The sequence below is a fragment of the Cygnus olor genome, chromosome 19 (genome assembly GCF_009769625.2).
Source record: "Cygnus olor isolate bCygOlo1 chromosome 19, bCygOlo1.pri.v2, whole genome shotgun sequence".
NCBI classification, from domain to species: domain Eukaryota; kingdom Metazoa; phylum Chordata; class Aves; order Anseriformes; family Anatidae; genus Cygnus; species Cygnus olor.
Window position 1 is genome coordinate 4,500,848 of NC_049187.1, and position 26,939 is coordinate 4,527,786.

General features: G+C 43.8%; 1 protein-coding gene across 2 annotated transcripts in view; it reads right to left on the minus strand.

Moving 5' to 3' along the window:
• Nucleotides 1–26,939, minus strand: part of BRINP1 (BMP/retinoic acid inducible neural specific 1) — an 85,696-nt gene that overhangs the window by 2,497 nt on the left and 56,260 nt on the right. The window contains exons 2-7 of one of the 2 annotated variants that reach the window (XM_040531828.1): nt 25,320–25,392; nt 24,007–24,197; nt 18,705–18,874; nt 17,303–17,408; nt 10,455–10,691; nt 4,844–5,066 (exon numbers count right to left, since the gene is read on the minus strand). In XM_040531828.1, the coding sequence (XP_040387762.1) occupies nt 4,844–5,066; nt 10,455–10,691; nt 17,303–17,408; nt 18,705–18,874; nt 24,007–24,197; nt 25,320–25,392 (1,000 nt within the window). The remainder of the gene's footprint in view (nt 1–4,843; nt 5,067–10,454; nt 10,692–17,302; nt 17,409–18,704; nt 18,875–24,006; nt 24,198–25,319; nt 25,393–26,939) is intronic. The other variant, XM_040531827.1, reaches the window with a different exon arrangement.

Sequence of the window (26,939 nt, forward strand, 5' to 3'; positions counted from 1 at the left end):
ATGATTAGGGGGAGGGAGGGAGTGGAGGGATGAAAGTATAAAACAGAGGAAAGCACTGGAAGGAAAAAAATAATCAAGGAGCAGAAGCAAAAAGGGTAGGGGAAGAAAGAGGGAAAAATGTGCAGGTAAAAGGAAAAATGAGTGAAAAATGCAGTAGGCAGGAGGCTTAGGGATGAAAAAAGGTGAAAACTGGAACAATAGCAATAAGGGAAAGACAGAGAAATGGCAAAAAAAATGAAAAAAAAAGCAGAAAGAAAACTGGGAAAACCATAGAGAGGGAAAAAAAAAAAAAAAGAAGTGAATTTATCACAAAAACACTGAAGCCTTGGGTATGGGAAGGGGCAATTTTCATGTTCCTCCTGCAGTACAGGGCTGCCAGGGTTGCTATCCTATATTCACAACTAGCAGGAGCTCTGCCCGCAGTGGAAAAGAAAAGGCAGGCAGAGGGCTTGCGAGCAAGGCAGCAACCTCCACAAGTGTCTGCTGTAGTGGGAGGTGGTGACAGCCCCGCCTGGTCGTCAGCAATGGGCAGGGGACAGACTTGGTTTTTAGGACAGCTCTGCTTTGGAGGGAGGGGCAGGGGACAGCACAGAGTGACTGCAACATGTGCTGCTGACAGCAACGAGCACTCTCAAGACTGTCTCCTGGGGACTGAGTTTGCTTTCTGCTCATAGGTGAATTTTTCATCACTTTTTCTGCAATATATATATATGTATATATTATTTTATCCTATCTGAAGCCTCACAGCTCTTGTTTGGAAACCCAGCCAAATGTTCTTGAATTTAGCAAGACGTGCAGATCCCAGGCTTTGTTCTCCCTGAGTTCTCTCCTGTGACCCCACCTTGGTTCCCCTGTGCATGTGAATGCTTCGCTCTTTGCTTCTAACCACTAATCTAAGCACGAAGCTGAGGGATGATGTGCAAGTGGAGGATGAACTAAAACCAAAGCAGGTCCCCAGTGTATGCACGCTGGCTGCCTGGGCTTGCTGTGGTTGTGGGAACTGCTCAAGGGAAGCACAAGGTGCCTGCCTGCTGCTCTTCCCATGGTTAGGCTTGGTGACAACAACTGAACACATCACAATTCCAGCTCTGTGCAAGTGAATGCAACTCTCCTGATTTCCTTACACCGCTGCTCATGCTCAGGATTCCCAACATATTTCAACAGTGCTGGTTTGAAGCTTTCTGACACAGGTTTTATATCTTGATAATGCCATTGAGTTCATGGGACAAGGACTGCCAGGCTGTACAGCATGGGACACTATAAAAATTGGAGTAAGATGACCACATCCTAGTTCAGCTGGTGTGTTCTGTCTCAGGAAAGGAAAGAATCCTTGTCTTATATTAACTGCTAGTAGAGCAAAACAAGAAAGGATTCTCAGCATATATCTGGCAATTGAAACTAGTCATTTTTTCTGTTCCTTAGATCAACTTACTGGAGGAAGGATGGAAGATCTGGAGAAGGAAGTGTTTTGTGTGTGTGTGTGCATGTCTTAGCATTCAGCAAAGACACAAGTAGGACAAAAACGAAAAGAAGAACTACCCACCATCTGCTGATGGCAGCAATAAAGGATGTAATTAAATGAAAATGCAGAATCCAGGGCAGAGCTGGGCATTGGCTACAAACATGACAAAGGGAAGTGTGATAGACTGAGAGGAAAAGCGGTAAAAATTACCCCGTTTTATCTTGCAACTGGGACAGGATAAGAATATACACAGGACCAGTCACAGCCCTTTGGCTGACAGGAGGAAACTTCTTAAAACACATGCCCTTGGTGGCTCAGGCTCATGTGAATATAACCAAGAGAAGTCAGGGCAGAGGGACGCTGAAAAGAGCCCCTGTTTAAAAGCTGAATACCAGTAGCAGAATAGCCATTGATCTTTATTTTTATTGTTCTCTCTTTCATTAAGGAGTCATTAGTTTCTCTTTCTCCTCCTTAACACCATTGCAAGAGATATTTTGCTTAATGTTTGCTTCCTCTGCTAGTTCAAAGTGTAAAGTAATAGAGCATGTGCAATTAAAAAAGGAAAACTGTGTCTTCAGAGGTCACTGGTAAGCAATTTCACATTCAACTTTAATATCTGATATTCCAAACTAAAATGAAATAAAATGACATCCAGGCAGAGCTGTGAGTGAGTGTTATATTGCAATGGTTTCCTGCTGTTGCTTGCTGGAGTCACTCAATGCTGGGAACTGGGAGCCAGGTAATCCTGCAGAGATGTTTCACCATTTAAAACCTATCTCCTGTGACCCAAAAAAAAAAGTATTTGCAGGCCAGTTTGGGGCTTTCTGATCAGAAGTGGAGGTCAGGTTATACAGAAGATGATGAATATTTTTATTTCTTTCTGACTTGTCATTCTTCAGGATTAATCAGGTCTGAGGAGGGAAAGAGGTTGATGGGTGTCCCTTTAGACAAAGATGCAGTTTTGCTGTAGAGAGGTCTGAGCTGATTAGAAAAGCAAACCAACCAAATCAACCAACCAACTAAAAAAAAAAAAAAAACACCTTTTTTTTTCCCTTTTTCCTTTTCTTTTTTAATTGAAAGAACAAAGGTAGGAATTTAATAGGTTTTCCTTTGCAAACTCACCTTTCCTTTTCCAGCCAGCACTAGCTCCTGTGGAGATACTTTTGGGCTTTCTGTGTGGAGCAGTGAAGTAAACATTGCTATTTTCATTCTCAGCAGCTGGGAGATGTATTGTTAACTAATGACAATATGGCTGGAGCCCAGAACATGTATCAGTCCCCCTCCTTTGGGTGTTATTTATATTTTATATCCCAAATTTCAAAATACAACTATAGGTGCTCATTCAGCGCTGAAGCTTTAACAACTGAGGAGTGGTTTCTTTTTTAAACCAACAAACTTGGCTGCAAAGAGGTGCTTTTAAGCAAAAGCAGTGCAGAGTAAATATATATATATATATATTTGTATTTCCTTTTTAGCTGTTACAAAAGGTCATGGAAAATCATTCTAATTGCAAAAATCCCTACTCTCTCTTTCTTTTGGAAACACCACCTCTTCCTTTCCCTGAGGGCAATCAACAGCAGCCCTATTTCTTTTTTTTTTTTACGGTGCTTTTGAATATATAATACAGGCTTACTATTATGTGTATTAGAGAGAGAGGCTTGCTCTTAATAGAAGCTTTCCATCCTTTCAAAGCCACTGGCATGCTTGATAAGTGTCTGTCGTTCTGTACGGTAACAATTAGAAAATTAGAGTATTTCCAAGCCCAGTGAAACGAAGGATGAAATGCATACCTCTTCCACTACCTATCTGTCTGCTGAGCCCCTCCCCTGACTAGCTACAAATGCAGAATGACAAATAAGAAAAGAAATTATACTATGCCTGGTGGTATTGACTTAAACAAATCAAGCACATCAGTCAGTTAAAAACCCAGCTGCCATCATCCATTTTGTCCTCCTTTCTCCAGATTTTATAGTATTAGTTGGAGGCTCCCTTTCTGCCTGGCTGACTTTTTAAAATAGAAGAGAAATGCTAAAGACACATTTATCCGAATGCTTCATTGGATCTCTGCTTGCTGCTGCTTCACGTTGCTGCTGTTGTGGCACAGCTCAAAATAACGCCTGGTTGTGCTTGTGACTCCTCCACCCGTGTGCTTGTTTGAAGAAACTTCGCCAATTGGCAGGAATGGGACAATTTTAGGAAGTGCTCCAAAGACTTTTTTTCATAATCTCTTAAACTTAATAGATATTTCTCCTCATCCCTAGTAACACCATCGAGTCTTTGTCCAGAGACATGAGAATTCTTGGTAATTAGAGAGACCTTAAGCTTTGGAAGAGTTTCCTGAGCTGCACAGTGGTGAAATGAAGCCTCAGCATGCTTAGCAGCCAGTGGGCAGGATGATAATAGGACACAACAATCAGCTAATTTTCTCTTAAGAGTGAACATTTATGTAATAAAGGAGCTAAAAAAGATTTCTTCTCAAATACTAAGCTGGCATGACCTTTTCCAGAGAAGTGTGGAAGAAAAGGCACTTGAACTCTTTTTTTTTTTTTTTCCCCCCAAGATTTTAAGCGTTACCTCAATCCAGAAAATGTAGAAAAAAAGAAAAAAAAAAAAAAAAAACCTGCAAGCAATGTTTATTAAAATCCACAGATGCAGGTCTGGAAAAATGTTCAGAAGCAAATATAAACTCAGTCCTAGTGCAGGGCTGAGAGGAGCCAGCAGGAGATGACTATTGGATATCAATAGCTGCTGTAGCTGTAATGGAAAATCTGTTCCCTCCATGTGCAATAACATCGCTAGGCTTCTGGTCAATGCAGGTTTGCAGGTTCACCCTGCATTTTGTAGAAGCTATGTGATTTGTTCCAAGTGAAACTAAGGTTTTTCCTTCACTCCAGTTATATTCACTAAGGAGCACAACCCAAAAATGATCTGAAGCATCTTGTGCTCCATATGTCCACTTAAACAACAAATAGAGGCTTAAAATTTGTCTGTGGTATGTGATGCCAAACTGCCTAAAAAGGAGCTTGGCCTTTTAAAAAAGGTCTAGTTGGCTATTTGATGTCATTTTATCATAGAATTATAGACTCATATAATCATATTCTAGCTGAACACTACAGAACAAGTGGGTGCCTGTCAACTGGGTAGGTAAGACCACACAGAAGGGATGTGGATATGCTTAGGGATGTGATAAAGGTTACTTACACCTTCAGAAATTTCAACCCACTCCCAGAGTTTAGCATTTTCCACCCCTCCACCTTATATCAAATCTCTTATAGCACACCTTATAACACACCCTGTATCAAATCCCTTCAGCTGTAGGGTTTAGGTTCATGCCCAGGCTCAGCCCACCACACCGCACCCATCCCAAAGGAGGAGGGTTACCTTTCTCGAGGCAGCTGGTGGTTAGGGTTGTGCCGACACCGGACACTGAGGCCAAAGAGTTTGCGGGCAGTGCGCTGGATCTTCTGGCGCTGGGCTTCCAGGGAGCTCTGCAGCAGCTTGTAGCGGTTCTGCAGGTCCCAGTCGTTCCCCCAGTGCTGGTGGATGCTCCCAATGGTCAGGAAGTGGTTGCTAGGTAGCCTTTTCATGAAGGATTTAAACTCATCTGGAAGACACGAGAACGTGGAGAACTACAGAGGGATCTGAACCGTGATGAAGTTACAAGGATTTGCATTAGCAGGATGGAGATGCAGCAGTGAGGTGTGAGGTTTGAGGTGCTCTGCAGGAGGAATCTGATGTCCATCAGCTCCCTGCTCTGTCGTTCTGCCCCAGGAAACCCACTGTCTCCATGGCTGTTACTGCGAGGAGATGAAACCCGGGGAGCATCAGGGTGAAACCAAACAGTTAATGTGTACAGGGTGGAGAATAAAAGAGAGCAAGCTCCCTGGAGCATGGGATTACAGTCTAGGGGTTACGAACAAAAAGCAGGGAGCTGTAATCATTGTCAGCTAAAGAGTTCTCATTTAAATTGTTTTTCAGCTGCTTCTAAAATGCCATTTGTTGTTGAAGTCAAATCACTTTGGCTGTGTCATTAATAAAAAAGAGGGGAAGAAAGCTTAAGAAAATCCCCACAGGAAGGGTTTGGATTGTGTGAAAATGTCCCGCTTTGTCATTTTTTAAAAAGAGCCTTCTGATTTTTCATTTGAAGTTAAATGAGTTGCTTTATGTAACAATGAAAACAAAATAAAATAGTTTGCGGGGCTAGTCAGAAAAAAAATGTGACAATTTTAGCCAAGGGAAAAAATCTAATGGATCCAAAAAATGTTGTTAAATGTTGTTTTGTGATCACTTTATTTCTGTTTGATTTTGCTTGAAAATAATAATAATAACAATAAAGCCTTTATGTAGGGTTTGGGTTTTTTCTTCCCATCACAGAACAGAAAATCTGATACTGTTTCTGTTTATGACCATCCCTTTCTTTCTAACTGAGAAGAATAGTTTGCTTAGGCTCTGATTACCAGGCTGGGACATCCTCATGTAGAACAGACAGATGGTTCCAACTTTCTCAATAGAAACTAACCCAATTTTCGATACCAGAGAACTGTGTTTGACACACTGGGACCTTGAGAAACTCGAGGAGTGGGCCAACACAAATCTCATAAACTGCAATAAAGAAAACCAGAGAGCTCTGCACCAGGGCAGAACAATCCCACGCATCAGCACAAGCTTGGAAGCAGCCAGCGGAGCTTGAAGGGCCTCAGGGTTATGGGGGACACCATGCTGAAGGTGGGTCAACGCTATGTTCTCACCGCCAAAACAGAAAACTGCATCCTGGGCTAACTCCAGATCGAAGGACGTTAATATTCCCTATTTCTTGGCACTACTGAGGCTGCACCTGCGTTTCTCTGCCCAGCTTTAGGGACACCCAATTAAAGAGGTCTGCTGAGAAACTGGGAAGGGCACAGCTGAGGGCTACAGAGATGGTCAGGGGTCTGGGGAACAAGTCCCCTGAGGTCAGGTGGAGGGATCTGCACTTGTTTAATCTGGTGAAGGAGAAGCCAAGGGGCAATCTAATTACAGCCTAAAACTGCTCAGAAGGTAGTTACAAACATGAAAGAGAGAGTCTTCTTATTAGAGACAGATGATATAACAAGGAGTAATAGACATGGGCTGCAGCTTGAGAGGTTCAGATTATTTGCTGGAAAACTTCTTCACTTGGAGGTAATGCAGCACTGGGACAGGCTGCCCAAGTGTTGTTGAAGAATCCATCATTTTAGACTGCTAGACAAAACCACAGCTGACCTGACCTGGTGCTGGTGATGATCCTGCTTCTAGCAGGAAGCTGGACCAGAGCCCCCCCCCAAACCCACAATGTACTCAAAGAGAAATGCAGCCTTCTTTTCCTGCAAGTTCTAAATATTATTTTTCTTCCTTTCCTCATTTAAATTTGTTTTCCCTTCATCTCATTTTCAGAAGAAAAAGAGAAAAAATAAAAAAGGCAAAAAAGAAAGCTTGAAAAGGCAGTCATCTTCTAAAAAGGAGAAATATTCCATAGAATTATTGGAGAAAATCAAAGCAGATAATTTAGAACCTATCGTACAAACCTCATATACCTGAATTCATGACTATATATATTTGCATAACAGATTTCTTATTATTCAACAATCTGCAGTTCATACTTAACAGCTTAACAAAGAATATCTATGCATTAGTTGGTAGGATCGTTATATAGATGGTAAATGGATGTTCATATCTTACTCATCACACAGTGAAGCTGAGCACCTAATAAAAATAATAATCATCATTGCACTATCAAGATCCACAGGATGTCTGCTTGTCTCCTTTCTTCCCCAAAGATAACTGGGAGATGTTTTTTTTAATCATCTCAGGTTTTCACTCTATCAGTAATGCTGCTTTCAGTGCCCTTCTCCTCCCCAAAAATGATTCTCTCCTGTGCAGTGGTCCTCTGAAACTATCATCATGTATAATTGCTTCTGTTGACCATGCTGATTACTCCTGGTACCTTTCAGCAGTAAAAGCCTTGCATTTGCTTCCCGCCCCTTATAAATCAATTTCCTCAAAAGCCTGTTTGTGCAAAAGACCAAGCTTTTTTTTCCCTCTGATGATGAATGTGCTACATTTTTCATAGAGACGGGTAAGGGAGAAATTTCAGTGCAGTGTGCACATTTTGATACTGCAGTGCAACGTTGGGGGAAAAACAAATGAGCAAAGAAATCTGGCAAAATAACAGCTGAATGGTGTTGTTTTTAAAAAAGGGAAGGAAAAAAAAAAAGAAAGAAAAGACTTTCCAAAAAAGTATTTCTTCATATTTAATTTATATTATAACTATCCCTGGAGGCCCTAACCAAGACTGCATTGTGCTAAGCCTTGTACTTTTCTGGGAATAGTTCATTCTTAACCCATAGCATTTCCAATTAACTAATAAGGCTGTTTGCATTTGTTGTTATTTTATTTTCTCTGCACAGAAAATGTGGCTGATGGCTAGGACTACATCTCCCAGAATGCACCATGGCCCTTCTTTTTGCTGAGTCACTCCAGGCAGTCCCAGGGCAATGACTCATCATCGCAGGTGCTGCGGGGCAGAGGTCCTGCTTCTGGAGAAGACTGGTGGCATCACCGCAAAACATCTGTTTTGGAGATGAAACTTGCTTTTTTTCAGTGCTTTTCAGTTAAAAAAATGACATTTTCATCAGACAAAAATAGTACTGCAAATACAAACAAACAACAAAAAGCCCCAAACAAATGACTCTTAATCAAAAAGCTGTTTAAAAATCCAGAGTCATGGTTCTGATGTAGATTTTTTTGGCCAGCCATACTAAAATGCCAAGACAGAAAAAGACAGTATTATTGTTCTCAATTTATACATGAGCAATGAAGCACAGGGCTGGGAGAAGCTCCAGAGCTGATTTAAAGCAGCATCAGTTCACTGCAGCCTCCTTGACTTTGAAGATGCTATCCCAAATAATGCCAACCCTTTATTGGTCCCTGCAAGATTTTTTCAAATTGACGTAGGAACCCCACACAGATCAGAAAGAGAATATAGATCTTTTAGGCTATCAGCCGCTTCCTGCACAAATGATATTTGCTTTCAGAGCACTCATGTGCCTTTCATCCCTCTTTACTGGAAAAGCCTTCAGATGTCACTAGAGATTTTTCTTCTGTTGTTCATTATGAAGAAAATCCTCCAGTTATTGGGAAATCTTATTAAAACAAAGAAGCAAAACACTAATACTACAGTCTTTTGTGATAGCAACTTTCATCTCAAAGGATAAGTTCGCACATGATGCAACAAAGTGATGAATGAGATGCAGCAGCTTTAAACATAAAGATAATCACTCCATCTAGCTCTGAAAAGCCTCCAGCCCTGGGTGGAATATGGCCACAGCGCAGCAGAGAACTGCACTGCAATGTGTCACTTCAACACAGCAAATGAAAAACACCCTCCCCTGTTGAAATCTCAAGGCAAGGGGGACTGAATATAATTATCTACCGCGGACTTTGCTTAGATCAAGTGCAACAAGTGCCCGGTGTAACAATAAAACAATCACTGTGGGACCATAATTTTTCTCCCTCCATAGGGCTCTCACCTTCGAAGTGTCTGGGTTACATCCCCTGGAAATGTAAAGGGGTTTGATGAGTGGTGGCCAACATGTGGCTCTTGAGCAGCTTGTGTGAAACTCCCACACCAGAGCCAGCAACAAGTAACCAGTGGCAGAGCCATGCTGACAGGCGCTGCCGGTAATTCTGATTTGTGCAGCGCTGCACTAGCAGATGCTCAGTTTCTGGTTTGGCCTGGTGTTCCCACCCTGCCCATAAATTTATAGAACCCCTCAGAAAACCACTGACTTCTTCAGCTAGTGGGCTGCTTCTGGAACTGCCCCAGCTCCGTGACTCCCCACAGTTTGTGACTTGCAGCTCTCATCAAGGTCTGACCGTGCTCATCCAAGCACCAGGCTAACAGTGTGGGTTGGATGTGAGAGCCTGCGCAATGGCAGACATGCCAGCAGGGCCCACACCTTGAAATACAGAGCAGCCCTCAGCAGACCACTGAGGAAATAGCACAGGCCGCCTTAGTTCTACCAACTACAGAGCTTAAGGTGACCTTCAACATGAAGAAAGAAATTGCTGCTGGGAAGAGTTCTGAAGAAACGTTCCTCAGTACCTTGGAGTGAGATGGTCCCTTCCTCACAGACGTCTTTCCTAACACGAAGACCTGGACAGTTATGGCAATAAACATTAAAGAATAGGTGCTGGGGATTAACTGGCTAACACCAGAGGTGAGAGTCAGTGTGAGGATCAGTTCTTGATCAAGTTTTGCTCAGCGTCACTGTGGCTTCTGGGTAGGCAGACCACTGACTACCATAACGGAAATGATACGGCTGCACTGATGCTGATGCTTTCTTGTCTCAGACCCTTCCGAGTTTGCTGCATGGGCAAAGTAGCACACCTACAATGAGTGTTACCAGCATCAAAGTGGAACAAACTCCACTAACACCCCCAGTGTTACACTGGGAGAAAGCGGAGGAAGAAGAGAAACGTTCACACCAACGGCCATCGGCACTGTAGAAGAGAGAAGTCATTTTCCCTTCTCGCTATCTCAGATGAGGTGTCATCTGGCCTGTGCTCTCTCTGTGAATTGCCTTTCACCAAAGCAGAATAAATCATTCATGCAAATCTGAAAAGCAATTTCTGCATCATTCATATTGTGGAAGTTTCTCTGTAGGACTATTAAAGAGAGATTCTGAGCTGGTTTGGTCTGAAAAATCAGATTTTTAATTAAAAAAAAAAAAAAGAAAAAAAAAAAATCCATGGAAAATATCCCCTTATGCATATGTATGATGTGTGTGATTTTATCTGTACGTGTATGTGTATAACAATCCCTCAAGATCAAGATCATACTTTTGGGCTCAATATCATCCATTTTTTATCCAAACTGTAACATTATACTAGGGAAGGAAAGGATTCTCAACTGGTATAGACCAACAGTTGTGTTTGAAAGAAATCGATTGGAGAGTGAGTTTTGCTTGGTTACCTGAATTCTCCAGATCTTTATAGGCTTCTGTCCAGGACTTGGCCATGTTCACTAGTGTGTACTCCATGATCTGGATGTCGGTGATGGGGCAGTTGCACTGCGGGAATTCCTCCGCACACTGACAGCCGCACTGGCTGTTCCGGCAGATGTACTCCCCCTCGCCATTGCACATGATGTAACTCAAGGCAGACTGGACAAACTTCTCCTGTAGGTACTGGGGGAAGATGATCTGGAGACCTGGTAGAGAAGCGAGAGGCAGGGATGTAGAAAGAAAAAGTAAAGAGGTCATTTCAGGTATCCGTTCTTCTGTTCAGAACCTGTTTCATTAACAGCTTAGGAAAGTGATGCTAAGGAATTAAAAGCTGTTGGGAGACTTCTCTCAGAGCTGTCACGGGTAAGGAAAATGGTGTAGAAAATATATGCCTCAGGTGCAAGCAGGGATTAGCTGGGATCAGATACCCAGTTTTACCCCTTCTTCCCAGTCCTGGATCCCAGTACAGTACAAAGCATCTGAGTGCAAAGCCTCCCTTACTGCCAGGTGTTGTTTTTTTTCATACAACCGAGTGTTAGCTCATAAATGATGAGCAGTACACTGTTCTGAGCTGTTTTAGGAGAGACTAAATAGGTTTGGTAGCACAGAAACAAGAAAACTATGCACTGAAAAAGAAAAGAACAGAATACAGAAGAAAGGAGAATAATATGGGGAGGGATTTCTAAAAGACCCTTGCAGAGTTAAGTGCTCAGCTCCCACAGCATAAATACAGGAGCTGGGTACCTGAGTCTTTCCAGCTCACTCCCTGCTAGGAGGGCTACTTGCCAAATCCTATAAAAGTGCAAATGGATTTAGTGCCAACGATTTCAGTGGTGCTCTGAAGGTTTACATTAGCTGAGAGATCAATCCCCAGGTCTCTTTCTCCATAGCGAGTGTTTGTGTATCCATCCATCTGTGCAGGCACAAGTGTAGGTGGATGCTTGCTCAGGTACCCGAGGACATAACCGTTTCCCTGTTTGCCCTGTGCATAATGTACATGTTTTCCCATCCTCTCCTCCTCCAGCCTCTGTCTCTGGCCCCCCTACAGACAGCCGTGGGCCCTTGGGGATGTGCAGCTGTTTCCTTGCAGCGGGGCGCTCCGCTTGTCAGCCTCGGTCAGCGTCTGCAGTGCACGAGGCAGAGACAACGACCACGACGAGCCAACCCGCCACAGCAAGCCTGGCCCGTTCACCTCCCTCCTAAACGGCCCGGGGATTTTGGAGAGGCAGAGAGAGGAGTTTATGGCTTGAACAGCAGCGCTGAACTCCAGTGCAATGAAGGCGCGCGGGTCAATTACCCATCTGTTTGTGTTTCTGCGGCACTGAATTACAGGATCTGTTGCTGACAGCTCATTGGAGTGGAATGAAAATAAGACAATAATTCAGAGGACAAGAGCATGCAGAAAGGGCAGGAGGTGCCGTGGTGCCTTTCAGGAGTTCAGGCCCATTTCCCTGATGGGGCACGTTCACCTCAGGCAAGAGCGGTGCCCCAGGGGACCCGGCTTCCCCTTCGCTTTTTTTTTCGGAGAAACACCTTGTCCTTGATGAGGTCCCTCCGGAAGGCCAGGCCTGAGGGGATCAGAGGGTGGTGAAGGCTCAGGGGCTTCCCTCTCCTCTCCCCTCCTGCTCCGGGAGCACCGTGCCTGGTGGCAGCGAGCAGCCCCCTTCTCTGACCTAATTTGCAGCCAAGAACAGAGCAGTGTCTGCCACCAAACAGGATGAGTGCAGGGTTCAGCTGGAGAAGGCACTTGGGACACTTGCACAAGGAGGGATTTTCAGGCCTGGTGGCTGGAGGCACTGAGGCTGTGTAGTTCCTGATTTTTGTGGTGCTGTTGTGGGAAAAGGAGGGCTGGGCATCCCTGCATAAATGGCAGAACTAGTCTGAGAAGGATCAGGGCAACAGCAGCATTCTGAGGTCCCTTTGGCCTTTCCTGAGATGTTTCTCTGTAAGCACCATACCTTTCTTCTTTCCTTCTCTTGCCTTCAGGATGGAGTGAAACTCAGAGTTTTCTAGGGCTTTATCTGAAGCTAAAAGCACAGATGGATGTGGTTCCTTTTCAAACCTTCACTCTGACATTGAGGATAAGCCTACCTCCAGGGCCCAGGCCTGGAGGATGTGAAGAAAGTGCCGAGCTGATGGGGAAACCGACACCTACAGACAGAGCCTGGGATGCCTGAAGGCTGCGGTATTCCCTGAGTTCAACACACTGGAGACAGGGCTGGCCTCCTTGCTGTGCACTGACCCTGTTTATTCATGGGCCGAGTCCCATGAATAAATCTTTCTGCTCTCTGCTTCATGGAGGAGCAACCTGCCCTGGCCCCAGCCTTTGAATATGAAGCCCAAATGCCCAGAGGCTCTTCAGCTCACCGTGTTTTCTTCTTTGAATTTTAACTTGGATGACAGCACCTACATGCTGCCTGGTCCCAGCCACAAATGGCACTGGCTTTGGATTTATTTTGTTTCATTTTATTTGAGTGGAAAGGGGTGAAAAAGCAACTAAAGACACAGGAAAAGCACTTCCATTGGAAAGGGTGCATGCTGTGTGCTCCAGCACATGCAGAAATATGAATACCCTGTAGTCTCCAAAACAAAACATGGTCCTATTGTACACTGCGGAGTGTCTCAATTGGATGCTTGTTTTGTGTTTTTGTTTTTGTCCATGAAAGTCATGGTTTCTAAAATACTTTTCCAAGATAACCGTCTGTAATAAGAAATAATTTCACGTTCACATGACAGCATAAATGACCCTTCATTTAAGAGACAATCAGACCCCCTGTACACTTAGTACCAATTCAACAGCACTTATATAAATACTTAACTTTAATCAGGTAAGCAGTTCTACTGAAATCTGTGCAGTTAATTTTAGCATTTAACAAGCAGCACATATTCAAATATGTGCTGAGACCAGGAACACAAGTGACATGCAAATCCAGCTACTTGTCAAAATATGCATGTGCCTACACCCAACACAGAACCCTAATTTTAAATCTGAAAATGTGCTGTAGGTATTGCACGTTATTCAGAGATCCTCCAGCCAAAAATTTCCTTGCAGAAGAAATCAGTGTTAGGTTACTGAAATACAGCCGTGCATTTTCACATTTGTACATTGACACATACATAAATACCCACACATCTATCACCATCTCCAGACACAGGCAGACTTATATCAATGTTTTTGTATTGAGCACCCTTGCGACCAAATCCTAGCAAGATACTTCACAAGTACTGGGACAGTAGCATCTCACCCAGTCCTTGTACTCTCCTCGATCATTTTCATGTCATTCTGCACCATGCACAGAAATATTGCTGACATTGAGTTGATTTCAGCTGTCAGCAAAGTACCCGTGTGTCAGGTACAGCCATTTTTAACGTAAGCTTTAGAAACATGAAGTAGTAAGAAGGCTGTATTGTTGGAAACCACAGTTCTGGGTGCTTCTGTTGCCACCTGTGAAGCAGGAAAGCTGCTGTCCAAAGGACTATCACAGCCTGCAGAGCAGCTTGTAGGCAGCCATGCTAGCCAGGAAGCCTTGCTGCCCTAATAAAACACCCCGTGGAGCTGTTTCATTCTCTAAGAATTTTCTTTCACTATTACAAACATAAAAAGAAGTTCCTATTTAATCCTTCAACATTGTCTTCGGACAGACCTCATCCTAGCAGCCAAGCAGGGAGTTGACATGGCCTTAAAGTCTGTGACAGTGGTTCAAAATCATGGGGTGAACACCACAGTCCCAGCCAGGGTGCAAAAGGACTTGGCTCCTTCCTCCACAGTAGCCTCCAGAGCTGACAGTACACGAGAAAGACGTGTGCTGGTGACCAGTGTTAGGGAGAATATCTTAGTTTTGAAGGTAACTTACTGATCGAAGGGAGAATTCGGCCACTCTGAAGTGTAAAGGTCCTCTTTAAAAATTAAGAAGTGCCAGGTTTGGCTTAGCAACCTGCAAGCAGAATATCTAACAAGGGTACATGTCCTTAACTCAACTAGAAAAACTATTAGAGAGAGATGTTTGGCTTTGGACTGTATATAAAAGGCTTCCTGCATTAAAAGTGGTAAATTTTCCCAGCTCTAAATTAGAGCTATTTAAAACATTTTCCATAGAAGAGTTATCTGTTGAAAATGCAGTTTCATTGAAGCATTTTGTGAGAACATGTTGACTTCTAAAGCACTTTTGACAGGGAAAGGTCTAAATGTATTTTTCATACTTCCTCATTTTGTTTCACTGAAAAGCTGAAATGTTTTGTGTTGTCATTACTGCTCTGCCCATCTTGGTGAAGACTTCAATATTAATTGTGATGTGAATTTTAATATTCTATTACCATACTTGATGTAACAAACTACCGATACGCAACATTTCTTGATTAATGTTGCGATGTTTAGAATAGCACAGAAGGATGTTACCTTATTGAAATAGTGCCATGTTGCAATATAGATGTAAATGGTCAGACTGCCCAAGAGGATGCGTCTCTGGAATTTTAATTCCCCGGAACTTTTCAGAAGGTTGTAGGTTGTTTTTGTTTTGTTTTGTTTTGTTTTTTCACTCATATTTTCTAATTTCAGCCCAGGAGTGTTTGCCAGGAACCAGAAATCCCTGTTTCCCACAGGCTACTGTAGAGTTGTTAGCATCCCCCCCCTCCCCAGGCTCTGATTTACTCCCTGCCCAGGCAGCCCCAGCCAAGGGGGATACAGATGAAGGGACAACTTTGTGCTGGTGTCAGGGATAGGAGGATATGGAGGTGTCAGCGTGTGCAGTCACCACTGAGACCCTGGCCCACAGCAGGATGCATCACTGCACAGCCCACCCCATGCACAAGGCAGGGGAGCTGCCTCCAGGCAGTGCTAGGAAGATGGGAAACCTGAGCTCTGTGACAAATAGACATGTATGTAGACCACAATGCAGAGGTCTGATAGAGATGTACATGCATGCTGGACCCACAAGGATGCTGGTTTATGAATTAGTGATGCTGCTTTGTCCATGTAACCACAGGCGTTGAACCTTGCACTTCCAGGTCCACCCCTACATCTCCAGGCTGGCTGACCTTTCTGAACACTGCTTGCAAGCCTGGCTTGGCTTTGGGTCCAGCCACCACATCTCCTAAAGGGCAGGTCTTTGAAAACATGACTCTCAGGACTGGGCTGCAACAAGCAAGTTCAGAAATAGAAATTCTCCCTGTCACGAAGATGCTGCTCTTTTATTGAGCTGGCCTCGGAGCCAGAGTGACACGAAGGTAGTAACATGGATTTCTGTCAGCAGCTCATGCTTGGCTGCTAATCAGATCAGAGGAGACTCGGTCACAATCCATTACCCACAGCCCTGTGACTAATTCCTAATGAGGCCTCTCAGAGCAGAAGAAGGATCCCGGGTAATTATCCCAAGAACCGCACTCGGGATTTGAAAGAAAACACCCAGGTGTAGCTTTAAAGGTCACTTTGTTCTATTAGGAAGAGCTCTTACCTTCCTTCCTTACATCACCGTCTGCCTTGGATTGGATCTAGCCCCTTTCTGCTCTGGGTTATGCTATGGAAGTCCATGAAACCCTGGTCTGGTTGACCCATGAGGTCCTGCAGCAGCAGCCCTCTGTCTGCTGCTATCAGAAATCACAGCCTCATCCATCTTCCATGCCCCCTCTCTTCTAAAATCCCCCACTTCCTCCCTCTCCTTCCCCCTCCCAGCTATCTTGCTTTTTCTCTTCCCTTTTAGGACCAGATACCCAATAGAGATCTACTGATTTACTTGCTTACCAGTTTGTCTGCCTATAAGTCAAGCAGTCTGTCTATTTAGCTCTTTACCTACTTATCTGATGTGTCATCCTTAGGATTTCATTACCAGCAGCCATCATCACAGTATATAAAAAGTCTCAAAATGCTTATTGTTAATTAGGTAAGTACCAGAATTCAGTGATTTAGACAATCACCGGAATAGTGAAAGCAACCTGCCTATTATTTTTAAAGGCAAATAACAAAAACAATAATAATATATCCGCAACATGACTCAGTAAATGAAACCCAGTTTCTGTGAAACCAAGATTAAAATGGCACTTGCCAAATTATACTCAAAGCGGAAGATGTAATGTAGCCTATTCATCTGAAAAATTAAAATTTGTGCAAGTACAAGGATTCCAGAAATAAAACCATCTGGGCAAATTAGCAATTAAATTCCACATTTCCTTATTTTTTCAAAAACTTGGGAATAACCTTAGTAAATTACATGCCCAGTGAATTTTCTCCTTCTGCTGAAGTTGACTTCTTGCTAACCAGCATGTATTTACTTATTAATTCAGTCATGACCTCTATCTGTTGACTTCTGGACTAGCTCCCCAGCTGGGACCGAAGCCATGGCTTCTAGCCTCCAAATAAAACCTCTGTGACTTTTCTCGAAGATTATGTTCATTAGAGAGTCCCAAAAGCTGATCTGCAAACTTCTTACGTAAATCAGCAATTTGGGAGGGACAAAGAGAGATGTGGGCAGTATGTCCCTTCAATATTAATGGAAAAGGTCACATTTATTTATATTGGTGAATGTATAATACACAGAAATCCACCACAATTCAGTGCAGGGGTGGGAGGGAACCCAGATTCTTCACTCAAGTCCAGTCTGCAGCTCCTTGTGCCTCTAGCTCAGCCCTGCCGAGCCCTAACCCTGCTGTGCCGAGCATCCTGTGAAGCCACCAGAAGCCACTGGTCCTCCTTCAGGGAACTTACAATGCAGATGACAATCCAAGCAAATGAGAGGGGAAAAGGTTAGAAAAAGGGCCACCCATCTCTCATCTCATCCCCCTGCTCCATGCCCTCTGTTACCATCTGCCTCCTCCCGGGCCCTACCTTGCAGGTGGAGTTTGCTCTCAGTGCTTTGCAGAAGGACAGAACTCACAGAGTCCAGATTGTCGTAGCTGTTACAGCCCAGGGGGCCAGTCCGAGTTTCTGTTACCTGTAGAAGACGTAGAAAAGAGAGAGGGGAGTGTTCCCATTGGTTAAAGCATCGCATCTTCCCCAGCCAAGTTCAGACCCATCTGATGCAACCCAAAATACATCTTATGTAATTGGGAAAAAAATGCCCCTCACTGGACAGACATGGCTAATGCTTGGTGCACTCACAAGCTGGGAAAAATACAGTGAATTTTGCCTGCTTTTGTTATGGTTCAACATGTTATTCTGGGCTTGGAAACGGGGTCCTACAGATTGATGTTTTTCATAGAGGATCTCCAATGGAGAGCACCAGAAGCCAGTGGAAGAATTATTCTCTGGCTTCTCTTACTGGGCAGCAAGCTGCAGAGATAGATTGCCAGCCCGCAATGGCACCTAGTGCTCCCACAGCATATGTGCACACCATCCTCCTGCTAAGGATAGATGGAGGCACAGATGACCTGCAGCACTGCTGCTGTGGTTGTTGCTGTTGGTTTCCAACCATGGAGGAGAGCTGCCCTTCCTGAATTCACAAAGGGCGATTATCTGCTGTCACTGTTTCAATATCTCAATCTGATTTCCCATCCAGGAGGGAACAGACTCAGCCATGAGACACCACAGAACAATAACAAGAGCTGAAACCTTTCAGAAATGGCTAACAATGACGACTCCATCCACATTGCCTTCCCTGGAGTGAACTCTGCAACAATAAAATCCCTCCCCAGTATAAGATGATTGCTTTCAGAGAAGGCAGCCTTTGTCTGCAGAGCCATTTTCCCTATTTCGTATGCTCTGAGCAGCTCCCCCTCCTTCCTGCTCCAACCCCCAAGCTGTCTCTCAGTCCATTTCATTCCAGATGCCTCAGTAATGCCACACTCATTTTTTCACCTTTTCTTGTAGTGAATTCACCTGAGAGATGTTTAGCTGACTTAGAGCTACAAGATGAAAATACTTCTGGGGTGCATGGGGTTGCCAAGTTCACAGACCTGCCTTTCCCCTCCAATTTCCATTGCTGATCTGGGTCATTTGTTCCTTCTCTCCCTTCCAGAGGTCACTACCACACACAATGGTATTCTGTCACCTACCCTACAAAACTATCACAATGAATTCCCACATCTTTCCAGACATTACTGGCCCTGGGGAGATCAGTTCTTCTGTAAGGTCCCTACCAGAACAACTCACCCTAGGGAAATCAGTGTGGGAACAGAACAACTTGTCATCAAGAAAGATATTACACTGGACTGGCGAAGCCCTGCCCGAAGTCCCCACATTATTGGCATGGGAATATGATCCTCTTGCTTCCTGGAGCAAGACACGGTACCTTGATTGCTCCGGTAGAGATCTGGATCTCGTGGAGTCTCCTCATGGTGCCATCACGGTCTACGAAGTAGGAGGAAGCAAGCTGGTGCAAGGCTTCCACGCTCTGGGTGGCGTTTCCTGACTTCCTGTCGAGGCGGCTTTTGTCCATGTACATGGTCAAGGCCTCCTCTCCTGCAGCAAAAAGAAAAGGAGCTGTCAGTGGGGCCCAGGAGTTTGCCGTGTAGGGTCACCTCAACAGGAACACATGATATTTTATTTTGCACTGAAAGAAAGAAAAATTCAACACTCTCAGATGAATCTACCCTTCCTCATCAGTGCTAAGGAGCTAGAATATATGAGCCTCCTTCTCTTTTCAACCATTAAGGCTAGATCCACCACACTTATAGAGCAGCTCCACTCAAGTCAGTAGATGACGTTTTGGACATTATTAGCTAGTACAGCTTCACCCCAGCTGCTGGAAAGGATTCAGACGATTCAGCCCACTTGAGGAATGCTCTTCTCCGTGAGCAGTACATTTAGAACAATGCACACCTGGCAGGAGCAGATGTCACTCTTATGCAAGTCTCCACCCTGATTTCTAGAAGGAATAAATGATGATTTAAGTTGCAATCAGGACATAGGTACATAGGTGGGTACAGAAGACAAACAAATGCTACTTGTACCTCTTTAGCTTCAGCAGCCATGCAAAAGGGTGAAGGGTGAGTGAAGGGGAGCAAATAAGAAAAGTTAAACCAAGCCCCTTCTCTGCTTGGTTTCCCTTCCTAGAGTCTCATTTAGTGAATCTAAGTGGGGAGTGAAAAACATTGTTCAAGATAAGGAACGATAAGTGAATTTGAGCCAGTAAGCACAGAGTCTGAGAGTGAAGCAGTTGGGATCTGTTAGCAGCAGACATCCTGAATATTAGCAGAAACCTGAGTCTAACAAGAGATATATGAAAAGGACACAAAGCTTAGAAGTAATATTTACTTATAAGTTCAATTTGTGCTATGTGATCTAGATTAAAATCTGGTTCATTCTTAACGTGAGGCTGGCATTAAAAGAGTAAAAATGGAGAACACCCTCCTGCATCCTTAACATGTGAAGCTCTGATTTTAATAAATGAAGATAATAGACACCGAAGGTAGGAATATGCCATTTCTACATAGCCTTCTTAATGAGAAGAATGATTCGTTCTGGTTTGATAGATGTACCACTGATGAATACATTGCCTCTGACAGTGATATTGTGGTCAAAAAAATGCATCACCACTTTTTAGGCCAAGAAATATTTTGCTCCTCAGCATTTTTGTATTTTTTTTTTAGTGAACAAGCACTTACTTTTCTTAGAAATTCTAATTAGCTGAAGTAATTTGATTTGCCCAGTTTTTTTATTGCCTACGTGAAAACAAAACAAGAAAAACAAAACAAAACAATAAAGCAAAACAACTCAACAAAATCCCCACACAAGCCTGTAATCCCTCCCCCTTCCTTTCCCTGGAAATGTTTCAGCTTTTATCTAGAAGCCAAATGTCTGAAAACAAATCAAAAATATTCTGATTAAAAATCAAAATATTTGTATTGTATTTCAGTTTATTCAAGCAATTGGTACGTTGAGGATTGTGCCTTTGGCTTTGAGATGAAAAATGGAAATTTTGGGTGCAAAGAAGATACCTTTCATCAAAGGAATTGATCAGTTGAAATCTTTTAATTGGCTTCATAGGAGCTAAGTGGAGAAGCCTGGCATGGAAAACTTTCTATCTTTAATCTTTTGTAAGAAACAACGTATTATCCTCTGACCACAACCAAAGTTGTAGCAGAAACAGCGTCATCACTATTACTTTCCACAAAAAAAGTTTTCCTTGGAAAATGCCCAGCTCTGATTTCCTTTCTTACTTTTAACATTATTATGCACTGAGCGGCAGCGTACAGAGTCCTTGGCAAGGATCAAAGCTCTGTCACATCCACACACACAGCAGGAAGATGGTTCCTCTCCCGGAGGATTTAAAATCCAAGTATCTGACGAGACACTACGGGTGTATACAACAAACACCAGGAAAGCACGAGGTAATAAGACGGCAGTGATTAGCGTGAGAAGCAGCAGCTACAGCACACCAGATGCCTGGCCGCTGTCAATGCATTTTCAGGTTTCATCGCTGAGGTGAGCTTTCCAGGGGGGTTTGAAGGAAGGTCAGACTTTGTGAATTTTCATGAGGCGACTTGTTTGCCACTGAAAGGACAGCCTCGTGGGAGAGGTTTGGGGGAGCGGAGGTTGGATCGGCGTGAAAGTGGTGTACTTTGAGCCCAAAGTGTTGTGTTGCTCAGGGAACATAAGTATTTAGCTGCGTGGAGATGCAGCTGATGTAAATGGGGCCAGAATGCCTCTATTTCATGAGGCTGTGAATGAAGAGGGAAGGCCTGGAGTAATTTGCCTGAGCTGCACCTTAGAGGAACCTGTGGGATTCAGGTATCATCAGTTCTGCGATTATACCAGAAGTGGAAAAAACAGCTTTTTGGGGGGAAAAAAAATATCGTGTCTCCTTCTAATAGCCAAGGCACAAAACTCAAGACCCTTTCAGTGCAGACTGTAGTGAGAGGAACGCTGGGGTCAGAGGTGCCTTGGACAGACAGCAACTGGGAAGCCTGGCTTGAATTGCATCTGGTAGTGACACCAGTTTCAGATCAGCAGGAGATCCACCATTAGCTCTGGGTCCCCAGACAACATGAGGCAGGCAATGAGCCACTGAGACAGCTCCCAGACATCAGACGAGAGAACCCTGTGCTCTGGGGCAGTGGAGATCAAAGATTTCCCAACAAAAGCCATCACTTTTCCTCCCTGAGGCATCTGGACCCCTCCACTGGGAGGAAGAAAGGAGAGGAAGGTAAAGCCCATGAGATCTGATGCTTTTCCTGAAGGACAAAAGCTGTCCCTAGGAGGGAAGGGTGCTGAGCAGAGATAACATTGCTGGAAACCTGTGCAGTGCACACGTGCACAGACCAGGAAAAGCACTGCATCCCCATGGAGAGTGTATGTGAGCAAGCAACCCTTAGATCAAGAGAGGTTAATAGACTTTTGCTGCATTATTAAGTCTTAATTTCTCATTTATTAAGCGGATGCTATGTTCAAAGTTGTCTTTCCTTCAGGGCTTTCCCTGCAAATTGGCTCTCAGCTCTGTGCGCTCCATCCCAGGGCATGGATGCCCTCAAAATGACCCCTCACCAGTCCCTTTGTCAGAATTAAACTGGAGCAGAGCTGGGTTTTTATTAGGCTCCGGGGGGACCCAGCTGCTCTGCAGGTTGAAAGACATCAGAAGTGTTCCTCATGTGGCCAGGTGTGAAAATAGCTGCTGTATTCAGCCTGGGCTGGCCTCAGCCATCACCCAGCCTCCTGGGGTGCCTGCAACAGATGGCATTTAAGAGCAAAAAATGTCCTCTGCATTTGTCACTCATTTGCAACCTAATAAGGCATCAGGCTAAATTACAAAGCACTGTAATCCAAAACAGGATGGCTGTAACTTTTTTTGAGGAGACCAGGGTTCTTGGGATTGCCAGGACATGTCTGGTTTTATGTCCCAGCGGTCTTGTTTAGCCCACAGATTGTGCTTTAGAGTGTGTCCTCCTTGCATAATGCATGCTCAGCCTCATCTGCATCTTCTGTAGGACTGCCATTGCCAAGATAAGTCCTTCTTTTTTCCCCCCACCGTTGCTCACCATGTTCTGGGCTGATCGAGCATTTAGCACTCTTCTCCAACACCGGTTCTCGTTACAAGCCTCTGCATATTTAAAATTGTTGTGTTGTAAAATCAGGAGAAGAAACAAACCACTGTGAATAATTCAAAACCTCACCCAGGCAAAATTAAAAATATATTTCAACATCAAAGGTCTTTCTTATTTCAAATTTCCAGGGTTGTGAACAGGGAGGAGGAAAAAAAGGCATGTCAATGGAAAGAGAAGTGAACCCAAACAGAAATCTCATTTTTTCCTTAATGGTTTCTTACTTGTCTGTTTTGGGCTCTGTAATACGGTCCTGAAAACTGTTTCCTCAATAAAGAAGAGTTTATCTTTACAGCGATTTCAGTAAGGCCTGATGCAGGCAGTTACTCGCACACTTCAGTGCACGGAGACCTTCCTTTTCTCACACGTCTTGCTGGTGGAGTGGCTGGTTCGAGTCGCTGGGCTGGAAGAGCAGCTCGAGGTTTTTTGAAGGACAGTTGCTGCATGAGAGGTCGTTCGATTTCAGTGGAACTGCATCAATTTACCTACCACCTCATTTGTGCATGAATCATGTGCACACATCTGATCTCATCTGCATCTCATCTGAGTGTCTGCAGAATGCTTTGGGAGCAGACAGATGGCCAGAAATTCCTCAAAGTTCACTACAAACTTCGCAACGTGGCAAGGCTGGAGGTCAGATACACTGTAAGAAGTGACAGCAACAAACTCTGTACTAAAACTAAGAGCCTTTACCAGTGCAGCATCCTTCTTATGGATACCTGTTCTCAAAGCAAAGGCATTTAAATGCACATCCCAAAGGGATAATGAATGGTAAAAATAATACAAGTGAAAAAAATCAACAGGAAAGTTGCTGATTTTCAACCCTCCTGTTTCCAATACTCAGTACTTGAAATGTTTATGCAGGACCGATGGCAGTGCTTGCATATGGGTTAATGGCCCTACAGTTCTCTGTCTTCTGGCACCACTGACATATTTTGCCTGCATGGGCAAACTTCTCTACAGTCCTTCTCTATACACTTGGAATTTTACTCAGCTGTTATTTCAGTGGTTGGGCCCCTGTTACTGCTTTCACTCCCGCATTCAGCACAGACCTCCCTGTGCTGCACACACACCCTGCCCAGCTCCTTTTGCTCCCCTTTTCCTGGAGCTCTTTAAAATTCCTCCACTTCCATCCAGAAAGGATGCTTTTCCCCTGCATTTGGTTTCATACTGGAGAAAACAGATCAACACACTCTATTGCCGAATTAAGGCCGGGGCAGGGGAACAGCAGACAGGCTCCCCAGCTAAATGAAGCACTTTTATTTTGATGCACACCAGTACATACATGCCGGTGTCAGAGGAGTGCAGGTGCACACGTATCGCAGATGCTGAACATGTACCCGTCGCACTGTGAATTCATTTGCTAAGGCTGTTTGTACTCTGGAGGCTTTCAAACCTAACGATGAGATGGGATGAGGCTGGGGGAGCTGGAACCTGGCTCTGTGCTACCAGCCAGACCCTATGTGGCACGGCCAAAGGTCTGCAGATGCTGCCCGGTGCCTTCTCCACCCCACCACTGACACTGGTGTGAAAGGGTCCAGGTTGTCCACCTACCTCCCAGGGTGGCAGAGATGAGGATGTGGGTGCCGTACTTTTTGATGATGGTATCAATGAACTGCTGCGTGGTGGGTCTCCTGCCCAGGAGGCGGATGCTTCTCTGGAACTCAGGCATCAGGGGCAGTGGATTGTGGAGCAGGTCCCTCCGCTCGATGGCTGTGTTCCTCACCTTCCAACGGGCAAACTCCCTACATGACAAGACAGGAACACAAGAGGGGTGAGGCTCTCAGTCTGGAGGGGCAGGGAGAGCCTCTGAGGGCAGGGAAGGAGGATGGTGAAGGGGACGATCCTGCTGGACACCCCTGCATGGATACACACATGAGGCTGCAAGGCTGGACAGAAAGGGAGGGGAAGGAGAAGAGAAGCAAGACATTACTGCACAGCCACAATGCACTTTGAGCATCAGGGTCTGGGACGCCGAGGAGGCAGCCTCAGAGTCTCCAGAGATGTCTGGCAGAGGACTGCATTTCTCTACGAAGAAAGCAGGCTGGTTCTTTCACCCTCACACACTTTGGGGTTTTACACCTCTCCCTGAAGCAGCAAATTCTGGCTTCCATCACCAAACAACCAGTCAATTAGGCATACTTGAGATGCAGACTGGTCTGATCATTGCTACATCTTTCTGCCCCCGTGTGCGCAAGCCCCCTTGGTATTCAAAGCTACTGCTTTTGTAAAACAGGTTGAAGGAATAACACTTTGTGCCAACATCTTAATCTTTCAGCTCTAGGAAGTCCAGCAAAAAATCAGCTTGAAAAACAATTTACTTGATAAACTATCCAAAAGGATCGATTCAAATATAAACAGAGAATAGGATGAAAATGGAGGTTTCGTCTCTATTCCTTTCATTATTCTTTCTTTCTTTCTTTTTTTCTTTCTTTCTTTCTTTCTTCCTTTCTTAAGCCTATAAAGTGATTTTCAAATCCCTTCTTTAAAACTGATAACAACTGGAAAAAAATAATGTTTGCAAAAGCAGCTCTTTATTAAAAGTATCCATTCTGAAACAACACAAAGGGAAATGTCTGGAGAAAAACTTGCCCACCTGCAAACTAAAAACCAGGCCTCTGAAATACATCACCAGCTGAGCACCTAAAAGATGAGAAACTCTTAATGTCCTTTGAAAACTATTGAGCACGGCCTTCTTGAAAGGAAAGGATATTATTTATAACCACTCTCCTATGACACTTCTGCACTATCTTAACCCATCTCCCAGATAATCAAGTCACAGACTTCTCTGTCCCTTTTCATTCACTTATTCCTTTTAAATAAGATTTAAGACAGAAATTTCATTTAAATAATAGGAATGACAATACCTGGCACTGACATGGCACTTTCTCTCAATGTGTGTCAACCAGCACCAGCAATCCCACATTGCTGGTGAAGAACCTGACAAGCAAGCAGATATGAGATGCCATAAGTCAGCTGCAGAGCCAGGATCACAAGGCAGAGTTTTTTGTTCCCAGGCTGACTCTACACCCGGTCCATTTTATGTGTGTTAGGTTATTTTATTTAATGCAATTATGCATGTATTTATTTTGATTGCATACCATCACAACACCCCAGGCTGCCTAACAGCAGTGCATTCATTAAAACAACAAAGTGACAGCTTTTTCTTTCAAAATGTCTCCTTACATCTGAGACAATGCCCCTTCTGTAGCTCCTAGGCTTTCCCAAGCCAAGGAAAAATCCCAAAGCAGAACACCCTGCAGATTGCATCCTAGAAGTCACCAATGTCAAAGCATAAAATCTGCAGAGCATAGGTCTTTTCCAGAAAAATCCCGAAAGAAAGAAAGAAAGAAAGAAAGAAAGAAAGAAATAAAGAAAGAAAAAGAAAGAAAGGAAGGAAGGAAGGAAGGAAGGAAAGAAAACGGACGGAAGGAACACCAGGATCTTAACTTCATGAGTGGAAAAAACATGTACTTGTTATCCACAGACAGATTTGGAGCCAACAGTCTGTTAGCAACATCCATGAATTTACTGTATGAAGCTGTTGCCTCTGCAGTCCCAAAATACTGTAAAAATCCATTACTTAGTATCTCTGGGAGAGATATGTTTGGGGGACCCACAATAGCTTTTGATGATAGGTAGAACCTTAAAAGTGAAGAAAAATAGCTAATCTCTGACACTCCAGAGACAGGTTGCTGTCATCATTCATGATTCCAAACCTGGCTCTAGAAGAAAATCCCCTTTGCATGAAGAAGGAATGGTCCTTTCATGACAGAGCAGTTACACTGCACGGGAAGATGCAAATTTGGATGCTAAAAGACAGGCAAGGTCTTATAATAAATTGAAATTCCTACCATAAAGATCATAAGTGTAGGAAAAATGCTGCCTGTGCTTCCTCTCCAAAGGGACAATTTTTAGTTCCCATAAAATCAAGCACACTTCTGCTTTCAGATTGCTCCTTCCTGGAAGTGCTATCAATAAAGTTAGGGGAGATAAACCCTCTAGAGCCAGCATGTTTTCAGAAAAAGCCATGGGAATGCTTCATGTTACCAGACAGAGCATAGAAAAGTTTGCTTTTGTCACTGTCAAAATATCTATTCCAAAGCAAAAACAGTGGAGTTGAAACATGCAGCTGTTCTAGTAGGGCTTTATTGATATATCAACACCCAAACCCAAGGAATGTCTCCAGAGGGTGGAGGCAGGCAGGGCAAAAAGTTACAGTCAGGGCCCTGTAATGGAAAGCAGTGGCAGAACAGATGGGAGAAGACTGAAGGAGAAAATGACAACTTGGTAAATATTTTTTTTCAAGGGAAAAATAGGTTGTGGAATTATTTATTTTACTTTAATTAATTAATTAATTTATTTATTTATTTTTACATCAGGTCCAAAATAATCTCTTGCCACCACTACCAAGAGGCAAAAGGAGGAGTTTAAAAGAAGTCACTATATCTTCAACCTCGCCTGCTACCAAGGAAAAATTTCAGTCC